At 42.7% G+C, this 11,239-nt stretch overlaps 1 protein-coding gene across 1 annotated transcript in view; it reads left to right on the top strand.

The window, feature by feature from the left end:
* The window catches only part of ACACA (acetyl-CoA carboxylase alpha), a 135,357-nt gene that overhangs the window by 25,344 nt on the left and 98,774 nt on the right, over window positions 1-11,239 (top strand). Inside the window, exons 12-21 of the mRNA XM_080403560.1 lie at window positions 253-462; window positions 1,029-1,199; window positions 3,504-3,665; window positions 3,960-4,123; window positions 4,956-5,106; window positions 5,646-5,749; window positions 6,633-6,714; window positions 7,845-7,990; window positions 8,983-9,133; window positions 10,453-10,587. Of these exons, the coding sequence (XP_080259686.1) occupies window positions 253-462; window positions 1,029-1,199; window positions 3,504-3,665; window positions 3,960-4,123; window positions 4,956-5,106; window positions 5,646-5,749; window positions 6,633-6,714; window positions 7,845-7,990; window positions 8,983-9,133; window positions 10,453-10,587 (1,476 nt within the window). The remainder of the gene's footprint in view (window positions 1-252; window positions 463-1,028; window positions 1,200-3,503; window positions 3,666-3,959; window positions 4,124-4,955; window positions 5,107-5,645; window positions 5,750-6,632; window positions 6,715-7,844; window positions 7,991-8,982; window positions 9,134-10,452; window positions 10,588-11,239) is intronic.

Here is an 11,239-nt window from a genome sequence, read left to right as displayed (position 1 = left end):
GGAGGGTATCTGCAGCATAGCTCAGAAATGTTGAGGGACAGGAGCCTTCTTTAGATTACGGGTTATTTAGGACAGCTGAGAGGAATGGAAGCGACACTGTAATTGTATACAAGTGAATGCAGGGTATTTTCAGCCTTAGGTGGCCCAGGGGAAGTATTATGGATGTTCCTTGCTTAAAAAATTTACTTGAGGTAATTGTGACCAGACAAGTGTTTACAAAAATTGATCTGCCTATTGATATGCTGTCTTTAGGTTCAAGCTGAAGTCCCAGGCTCTCCAATCTTTGTAATGAGGCTAGCCAAACAGTCCCGCCATTTGGAGGTGCAGATCCTGGCAGATCAGTATGGCAATGCCATCTCTCTCTTTGGCCGGGATTGCTCCGTGCAGCGCAGGCACCAGAAGATTATTGAGGAAGCACCTGCTTCTATTGCGACTTCAGTGGTGTTTGAGCACATGGAACAGGTGAGAGTGGCTCTGCAAGTTCTATTTTCCGTGTGAAACTCCAGAAACAGGCAGGACTGTTGTTTTTTTTTGTTTGTTTGTTTGTTTTTCCATTGTTTAACATTGCCAAGGGTTGTGCATTGTTGAGTCTTTTAAAGGAGCAATGTAGGGTTGTGTGTCTTAAACTGCTTGGTGCGGGCAGCCATTCACATTTCCAAAACTGAGTCCACCATGTCCTGACAAACAGCTGTAGAGCTCCTTTCAAAAAATGCATGCACCCCAAAAATAGCAGGGAAGGGTGTTTTAAATGTATATTGTCATATTAAAAGCAACCTGCAGGAGTTGTATGAATTGTCTAATGCCAAGTATTATAAATATTTGCTTCAAACTCTGCCTTCTGTAAACTGTAAATGAAATAATCTGGAAATCAAAACTCCTGTGCCACGTGGTTTTTTGAGCAGTTCTAGGGCCTGTTACAAGGTTTTTGGATGTTTCAAAATACCAACAAGAGAGTGTCTGAAGTGGGTGAGGTGGATGAAGAGAGCATAGCACCTGGAAATCAAATACTCTCTTTTCCTGTATCCTAGTGTGCAGTGAAGCTTGCCAAAATGGTGGGATACGTGAGTGCAGGCACTGTGGAATACCTGTACAGCCAGGATGGCAGTTTCTACTTTCTGGAGCTGAACCCCCGGCTGCAGGTGGAGCACCCCTGCACAGAGATGGTGGCTGATGTTAATCTGCCAGCAGCACAGCTCCAGGTGAGTCAAGTGCCCAGGCCCTGTGCATCTGGAGGCTTCCAGAAGTACTCAAGCTGTGGTATGTTGAAGAGATCTGAGCATGAAAAACCTGTTCTGCTGAAGCCTTAGTAAAATAGGGGGGCGGACTGTTGTCTGAGTCACAGCCAGGGTTCTGTGTTAAAACTGGATCACATACTAATATTATGCAGATGACTCAATCTTGGTACTGATGGAGAATAAATATAAAGAAAGTATTTGAGAGCTCTACTAAATAGGGCCTATATCCTCATGTGCAGATAGGTGATATATGACTCTCCCACATTTCCCTCTCAACAAAAATACTTGATAACTTACAGGCCCGTTTTGGTACTTTCTCAGCTTGGGATAAATCTTCTGTGCCTGGAGCAAAGTTGAATTAATTATCCCAAAACATATATGCATCCCTTATAGCTCTAGCATTTGACTCTTCCTGATTTGGAAAGCAAAGAGAGGTTATTTTCTAGTTGTTTCTCTTGGACTGTTCAGGTAGACCTTCAGTTAAAAGGAGTATGAAGAGAAGCAAGAGAGGAGTAAAACAGAGGTGCGAAAACTGATTTAAGGAGAGGTTTTGTGTAAAGGCCTGTCTCAACAAGTATTAGCCATGAGTAGTTCAACTTTAAGCCCTGAAATTACTTTGTGAAATGAGTTGGCTTCTGAGGCTAGCAGTGCAATCAAATGCTGTGCCAGTTTTGAGCAGTGCATCGCCCACTCTGCCTCTAAGGGACAGCAGCCACTTCCCAGAGTTTCTTATGACAAAAGGAGGGAAAAAAGAACAGACAGTTGGCTGCTTCATTTTTCAGCAAGTTCAGCGGTTGTTTGAAGTTCAGGAAAGTGACTTGCGTCTTGTAAATTTTGATGAGTGGTTCCTGACTTCCAGAGCAATTGTTTCTACCTTTCTAAGCCTCTCGCTGACTGCAGATGCTTTCTCCTCCTGGCTAAGGTCCCTGCTCTTTAGCCTTTCTACAAAACAGGATTTGTGCCTAATAATTAGGTACTTGAATAGATGTGGCAAAGTGACCAAGGATTTGTCTTGATTTATTGCTTTTTCAAGAGAAGTCATGACAGTGGGTGACAGTTACGGCTTACATGAATGAGTAGACTTCTTGTTTTTCTGATCCCCAAAGTAACGAGGGAATCCTTCACAGATCCTGTAGAAAGCATTTGTGGCGTATGCTGTAGCTCATCCATCCCTTGTGCATCCCCACCAAACTCCTTTTGTGCTGCCATGCCATCTCACCCTTCTCAGCCCCCATCTTTTCCACTGGTGGATGAATGCTGCGGTCCTCTCCCCTTCTTTTTCTTACACCATGTTAGGGGGTTCTAGTTGCTTTCCTACTTACATTTTCACAGCCCTCCCATTCTCACCCTCTTGCTTTCTTCTTAGTTTCCATCTTCTCCTAGGTGTTTGCATTTTGAAATTTATTGGACTGATGGTAAAGAAAACAAACAGTTGAACTGTAGTGTCTTGTAGACTACTCAGGAGCAGGATCATCTTCATTTTGTCAGGAGGCTATTTGGCTTTGGCGTGAGCCTCCTCTCAGCAACTGATTCCAGTAGGTCTCTGCCTGTATTTGCCAGGTGTGGAGAGTTTATAACTAGTCAGATGCTTTCCTCATTGTTTGGGCACTGTTCTTCATAATGCTGATGCTAGATACAATTTCATAGAGTGATACATTGATACTGTAACCAGTTTGGTCTTTTATCTGTTGGTTGTCTGGCTGGTAGGCAGCTGAAAGAAATGGTTACACTGAAACTCAGCCTTTTTGAACTGTAGCTGTAAAACAAAAATTTTTAAAAATCCAATCTAATGAACTGAACAAGTGGGACTTTACTCCATAAGGACACAGCCAGCAGCCAGCTCCGCAGGTTACTCTTCCTGCAGTTTATAGCTGCAAAATTCCAGAGTTTCCTATAACCAGTTAGGGGGCTTCTGCCTCACTGGGACCTTAGTATATTTTTAACAGACCTAATACATCCCCATCCTCAGCTGACCTAGCACTGGCCAGCTTTCTCTGGAGCCTGTTAATCAGTCAATGGAAAATACTAACTGAAGGGCTTAAGGTGGATATTACATTGAGCTCAGCTTTCCTGAGAAACATGAATGTTCCAAGATATCAATAGAGAAGACTTAAATCAGAAAATAGGCCATGCATATCTGCTAAACTAGAACTTGCAGCATCATTTTCCACAGAGAATTGGTAGAATTAATTCTTCAAGGAACAGGTACTCTCTGTGAGGAGAGAAACTTACTGGTGCTTTCTTTTTATTATTACTATTTTTCCTTAGATTGCCATGGGGATTCCCCTCCACAGGATCAAGGATATCAGAGTGATGTACGGTGTTTCTCCGTGGGGAGATGCAGCTATTGATTTTGAGAATTCAGCCCATGTTCCCTGTCCACGCGGCCATGTCATTGCTGCACGTATCACCAGTGAGAATCCTGACGAGGTGAGTGTTTTAAATTCTGTAGTTACTGATCATGGTCTGATAAGTGTAGGCTTTACACCTAGGTTCAGTCCCTGCTGCTGATCCTGAAAATTTTGGCAGCAAATTTAAAAGACTCTTCCCTTATCTCAGCTGATGGTTCTGTAGACTCTGGTTAGCCACAACTTGAACTTACTTGTGTCTGTATCGTTGCAGCACAAAGAGGTGCTCTAACCTTCAGAACTTTAATAACTTTCCTAATTTTGGATTATTTAATTTTTCTTTAGGATGATTAGCAATGCCTGTCTGTCTTTACAGGGATTTAAGCCCAGTTCTGGTACAGTTCAGGAACTGAATTTCCGCAGCAATAAGAATGTCTGGGGCTATTTCAGTGTTGCTGCTGCAGGAGGGCTTCATGAATTTGCTGATTCTCAGTTTGGTCACTGCTTCTCTTGGGGAGAAAACCGTGAAGAAGCCATCTCGTAAGTAGTCAGAAAAGTGGTAGAACCTTGGAAATTTCTTGAGTTTTGTCCTCTTTCATCCAAAGTGCTGTGGAAAAACAGGACTCCCTACTTATAGGAGTTTTAAGAGCATTTTCCCTCTCTTTACCTTGTTTTCCACATCATGGCCAAGCTTATTCTGTCTTGCTTTGCAGTTCCACTGTGTTGCACGCACCTGCATTTCTACACTTTTTGCTTACTTCTCTTTATTTTTTTTCCTTTGTTTCATTCATGCCTTGTATACCTGCTGATGGGGTATGATACAGTGACCATTGAATTGAAGTCCCTCTTTGAAAGCTTTCAGGTGGAAGGCTTCTAACAGGAAAAACATTGATAACAGCATTGACATCTTGTTATGTCAGTGCCTTACAATGGTTTATAAACCACTGAGTGTCCTTGTGCAGTGTGGAGCGTTCAAGTGCTCAGTCATAAGACAGGACTGTCTGGCCTGTCATCCATGCCGTTTTTCATCCAGAGCCTTTCCTCTGTTCCCTTCTGGGTGGGATGGAGACCACATCTGTCTGTTTTGTGTATACTTCTCAGATGTAATAGATGCCTAGATGATGATAAGTGGGAACTCCTGATCTCATGGCTGGTGCTGGCTGAGCTGCTCTTGTTCACACCAGCAGCAGGTTGAAGAAAATCAATATTCTTTCATTCCCAAGCATGCCATATAGAATCTTGCTCCAGTGCTCTTCTACTATTACCTTCAGACTGTTTTTTTCCCAACAGCTCATGAGGAACTAGCTAGAGTTACAGGCTTGCACGTTACCATTAGTATGGGATAGATAATAGGTTTTCTTTTCTTTTTCAGAAACATGGTAGTGGCTTTGAAGGAGCTGTCCATCCGAGGGGATTTCCGAACCACTGTTGAGTACTTGATTAAACTGTTGGAAACAGAAAGCTTCCAGCAGAACCGCATTGACACTGGCTGGTTGGATCGACTTATTGCTGAGAAAGTTCAGGTGTGGCTGCTTGCCTTACAGGACTACAAATTGGAGTGAGGAGGGGAAAGGGGGTGAGGGGGCAAGCTTGGTGTGTGCTGGTTGCAGGAGGACAAGGATTTTAGGAGGGGTTGTTTTGACCACTCATAATAATGAGTGACTTACGAATAAAAATTTTCACTGGCCTTAATTCTTACTAATATCAAAATCCCAGGTCACCTCTGTTAGGGGAAGGTGGTTGTAAAGTTGGCCAGAAAGCATATTAGTGTACGTGTGAATTAAGGCTAGTATTTTGGTTTGCAGTTTGGGACAGATGATAGTGGAAATGTAGGTGTAGCCTCAAGATTTGTCCCAGGAAGAAAAAAAACGTTTTCTTCTAAGGAGTTACAGAAGTAATTGCTTCTATAATAATATTTGCATGGATGCTACACCAACTTAATTTTAAAAGAGAGGTTGGCTGTGAACCAAACAGATCTGAGACTGTTGATTCTTCAAGTGGGTGTCCAGAATGGACTGAAGCCAAAGGGGATGCAACTGTGTTACGTACCCTTTCTTTCTAGGCTGAAAGGCCTGATACCATGCTGGGAGTGGTGTGTGGAGCTCTGCATGTGGCTGATGTGAGCTTCCGAAACAGTGTCTCAAACTTCTTGCACTCTCTAGAAAGGTAAAATTGCAAGCTTGTCTGGTAGATAGCTGATAAGCAGATAGTAATTAATTTTGATTTACAGGTTTTGTTCAAGTCCAGTCCAGAAAGGCACAGAGCTTGTTACCTGCTGACTGTTCTCTGACCCCAGGAAGCTGTTTATGTACTGGCGTAAGAAAGCTGGCGGATAATCAGTGCATCTCCCCAAAATATTCCCTGCTGTTTGCACAGATCAGTTTGGTTTCTGGCAGTTTTGAAAGAAGTTCCAAGAAATGGCTCAGAAATGTGGAGTTCTTTCTGTGTGCTTCTAGGGCAATGTTAGGGAGTCTTAAATCATCAGATATTGTCTTCCTCTCATTTTGAGGATTGATTTAATTTCCCAGGTTTGACATAATTTTCCAAACTGTTTCCCACTAGTACTTAGAAAACCCGCTCTGCTCCTGTTGGCTTTAAAGTAGAGCAGGCACTGTAGGGAAACTGGTTGTAACACTCCCATCAGGCTAAACCTGGTGTGATCCAGGCAGGTCCGCTCTTAACAGGCAGTTAAGTGTCCACTCAGTGTCTTTTTGGCGAGTCCATATGTAAACAGAACTGCCGGGGGAAAAGCTGCTTTATCCCCCGTGCTAAGTCATGCTACATGTTCTGTAACTCAGGCCATGATGCTCCTTTTGCAGACTCTTCTCTAAGGCAGAAGTGGGTGAATGGGAAGGAGAGCAAAGCTGGTCTGTGTAGCTTTGCCAAATGGATATGTGTCTCTCCTAAGAAGAGATGGTTTAAAAGCCTACTCCCATCTCTTTGCTGGTGTTTTCCCCGCTCTTGCATGCATCTTTGTACCTGCTTGGGCCCCTGATAGCCATTTGGTGGCTTCTGGAAGACGAGTTTTGTGTTGTACTTCTTTTTCAAGGGGCCAAGTCCTGCCTGCTCATACTCTGCTGAACACTGTGGATGTGGAACTCATCTATGAAGGACGAAAATACGTGCTGAAGGTATGATGGACAGTGTGGAAACCCATCCTTTTGCCACTTCTAGCTGGAAATGTCCGATTGTGTGCTGCTCTGGCTTAATCTTTGTAATACATACAATTACTGGAATTAAATCTCTGCAGCATTTATTTTCTCTGCTTTAGTGAGGTTAAGAAATCAGTACAATCTCCCTTATGATAATATCCCATCATATCTTTCTATTGCAATATCTCTGTTTATTTCTATAACTGTTTTAACCTTCTGGAGTCTAGAAATGCTCTGCACAGGGTGAAGAATGCTTTGTTATAGGCAAAGACTACTGCCCATTGCTTGACCAAAACTTTCATTTGATGTTTCTTTCATCAGCATGACAGAATTTGTAGTGATTTCTACGCTTCAGCATTGCTTTTTCTTTGCTGTGTGCAAATACCAACGTTAGACATACTGCTGAAAGGTTGTAAAGCCAAGCACATGAAAATTAGGAAATACTAGATTTAAGATTGCCTGTGCAATCTTAACTAGCTTCCTTGGGCAAATTTATTATGGTGAAGTTTTTAACGGCATGACCATCTACTGTTTTCTGCAGCTGTCAATAAGCTGCACTCCTGCACCTCCATGAGTTTATCTTGGCACCCCTTTGTTGAGAAACAGGCACTGAACAGCAGCTAAAGTATGCTTTAAATAATTTACCCAGTTTCAGATGGGAGCTCTGTGGCAGAGACTGATAGATTTCCCTTTTTCCAGGAAGAGCTGTAGCTGCTTTTTCTGTGAGACAATCTCTCTCTCTCTCTTTTTTTTTTTTTAAATTTCAAATTGTCTCATTCATTATGCCATTTTAGTACACAACTATGACTTGTACAAAGATTGATGTGATCAAACCTGTACAGTTAATACCTAAGTGCGTGAGGATTAACTCAAGGTTCATGGACACCATTATTTCTGGCATCTCTTGACTGCTAAATGCTTATGATCCTGATTCTTTTTTACTTCCTCCGCCCCGCCCCCCCCGTCTAACATGAGAACAAATGGCTCTGTTCCCGTTTTTTAATTCTCACTGTTGCAGTGCTTGGAAAACTGTGTATGTTGTGGCACCAAGGCAGTATTAATGCTGTGTTTATTTCACATGATAACGTACCATTCTTGTGGATCTGCAGGTGACTCGACAGTCTCCCAATTCTTATGTGGTCATCATGAACAGCTCATGTGTAGAAGTTGATGTGCACCGACTGAGCGATGGAGGACTGCTTCTATCTTATGATGGTAGCAGCTATACTACCTACATGAAAGAAGAGGTGGACAGGTAGCAGCCTGTAAAGATTGATATTTAACATTTACATACAAACCAAGATTAGGTGTACTTGTAACTTTATGCTTCCCAAAGATCAACTGGGAATGAAAATCTCCCCTAGGAGGAAATTACTTAGATGTATTATGGATGAGTTTAAATGTAGAAGTTGCCTTCACCTGAAGAACAGATCTTGGCTACTGTTAGAAGAAAGATCTGAACGTGTACCAATGTGGAGTTTGTGTTCTCCTGCTGGTTCTTCACAAGTGCTGTTATGGATTATAAAAGAACACCCCAAACCCAAAACCTAAAAGACATGAAATTCTTTAAAATCCTTGGAGCTCCACAGCTGCCTTAGACATAGATACAAGATTTTCTATTTCAGTGCATTTCCTGAAAGTTCCTTGCAGGGATCATAACCAAAAGATCAGTAAATCTCCAGCTTCTGAAAAATGAACCACTGCCCCCTCTGCTGGTTTGTTTTCTGTGACAAATGTAGTGAGTCTGGTCAGGAGTACGAAGAGAGTTTGGGTTATTTTCTGTGTTGAAAAATGTTATAAAATATGAACCTCTCAGTCTGCTACGTGAGTGTGTCCTACTCATTTCAGCTTTGCTCTGTATGCAAGAGGATTTTGCATGAGATGGACAGTTTGGTGCGTGTGTTGTGTGTTATGTATTGCAAGTGTAATCTCCACTACCATCAGGTTTTATTTATATGAAGTATTGGTTCTGACACCTGTTAGTAGAGAAGCAGCACAGAAGTAACATACATACAACCTTGCTAAGGGCTGTTCTCTCTGGTTTCTAATCCCTGGCTTCCATAGTTCTGTTTTGATATGATTAATCTGAACTTTGATACCCAGGGCTGTACTGTTCAGCTCAGAATAGCTGGCTGAGGTGGTTTTGTTCAGTTTTGTTTTAGAGTAGGGAAAGAGAGAATGGATTTTTTCCTTCCCATGCTTTCCACAAGAAACTCTGTGGCAGTGGTTTGTCCTTTTCTTTCGTAGGTACCGTATCACTATAGGTAACAAGACCTGTGTGTTTGAAAAGGAGAATGATCCCTCCATTCTGCGCTCGCCTTCAGCTGGGAAGCTTATCCAGTATGTGGTGGAGGATGGGGGACATGTGTTTGCAGGCCAGTGCTTTGCAGAAATAGAGGTAAGTCTCCAAGAACTGACTTGGCTGCAGATGCTGAATCTGCCCAGGCAAAAGCTGGGGGTGAAAAAAAGTTGAATGCTTTGGAACGAGGAATTGAGTATGAGGGATAATTCACAGTATTTCCAAATTTTGTGTAGGTTTTAACCTGGACTAATGCAGGGATCAGCTGTGAGAGTGATGGGGTGGGGAAGAAATTACCTAACAGCTGAAATTTGAGTGTTTAATGACTGTATATCAGGTGATAAGTGAAATTTCTCAGTGGTGAGACCATGGTTATCATCTTGCTGTGACACTGAGGGAGAGTGGGATCCATGTGTGCTGTGTTTTCTAGCTGCGTTGAAGAAAGCTGCCTACTTGTAGACCACTACATAGTACCAACACAGACTCAGAGTCAGAGTTATATGCCAGGATTTAGTAACAAACTAAGACTTCTCTGATCATTTATCAGGTTGATCAGATGAGTTAATAAGTGTCACTCCTCCTTTCTCTCTTGGAAGTTACTTAACTTTTAGAGTGGAGGAGGATGAGGATGAACAATTTCTGTATCACTGTGAGAAAAGCATGAGAGCCGGTGTGGGAGTGCGTGGCTCAAAACAGATTTGAGGGAGGGGAGGGTGTGTGTTGACAGAGGGGCAATTAAACCGGTTGGGGACAATGTGTAGGAGAAAAATAGCAGCCCAGAGATCCAGGTATTGTATGTAAGTGCATTTACGCTGCAACAGAGCTGTGGCTAAGAAGGAACCACCACTCATTTCCTGTGTTCCCTGTTGTGGTGTATAACAATGGTAAAACTAGACTGTCTCCACCCATACCCAGCCCTTATTCTCCAAAGGCAAGAGCTTCCATGGTAGATCTAAGGAAGCAACTTTGTCTGTGAAGAGTGGTTTGAGACCGGTGACTTCTAGAAAGTAATCCTAGCTCCCTCTGCTAAAAATGAATGTGCTGCTGTAGCTTTTGCTTCTTCTCCTACTTCTTCAGAGTACAGCAGCTGCAGCAGGAAATTGTGTCTGCTTTGCTCATTGTGTTGAATGTGGGACATTCATGGGTACCTGTTGGTCCAAGCAGTGTGTGGAACAGGTGATGTTCCTGAGGCTGGCTTCCTGCTGCCCTAATTTGTGGCCAGTTATTTTGTTCTACCATTCATTTAGTGTCTGAGATTTCATTACCGATGTGTGTGCTTTTAAACCTTTGAGAAATCCTGGATGCAAAAGGTGCTCATGCAGGTTAGTTTGTAGTAGGACATTGGCTGCTGGCTCACAAAACTAGAACCATTTGGGGAACATGGAAGCTGGGTGTGCAACCTGTTTTCCTTGCTACAGGTGATGAAAATGGTGATGACGCTAACAGCAGGAGAATCAGGCTGCATCCATTATGTCAAACGCCCAGGGGCAGTCTTGGATCCAGGCTGTGTGATTGCCAAGCTTCAGCTGGATGATCCCAGCAGGGTTCAGCAGGTGAGGAGCACAGGTGTTTGTTGTGTTTTTAATAGGGGGTGATGTTGAGATGCTCTGGTGTACTGAACCAATTTCAGACTTGTGCAATGTACTGGAATTGTCACTTTACCATTTATTTGTCTCAGATGAGGGCTAGGACTTGGGTTATTGTCACTCGCTCTGATTCAGGCTAAGCTTCTGTACCATTCTTGTTCTCTTCTTACCTCAGCACTGTTGTGGGTACGCAGCTGTCTAGGATATTGGAGTCTGGCCAGATTTTTCCAGCTGCTTTATTCCTATGCAAGTTTATTTAACTTCTTTTTATTGTGTATTCTTCATGTGACCCTCTTTGGGAGGATGAGCGTTGGTGTCTTAACTCCAAGAGTGTTGGGCCCTGAGAAAGCAGTTGCAACAAATCTGGAATTAGAAAAAAAGAGCCTAGGACATGCATCTTTTTTAAGGTGAAAGGGAAAGAGATGTATTCATTTAGGGATGATAGGCTGGAATGTAGCTGGTGGCAGTAGAAGAGAATCTATTCCTTTAGCTAGTTGAAAATTGTGGGAGGTTGTTGTACAGGGGGTGGAAAGTGATTGTCAGCACCAAACTGTTGGTTTTTTCTGTGCTTTTCTTTGAGATTTTTGGTCATCCTGGATCTAAACAATGAGATCAATTG

Source organism: Falco punctatus, assembly GCF_963210335.1.
Source record: "Falco punctatus genome assembly, chromosome: 1".
Classification (NCBI taxonomy): domain Eukaryota; kingdom Metazoa; phylum Chordata; class Aves; order Falconiformes; family Falconidae; genus Falco; species Falco punctatus.
Note: the sequence above shows the minus strand (reverse complement) of the source record. Positions and strands in the feature narration are given on the sequence as shown.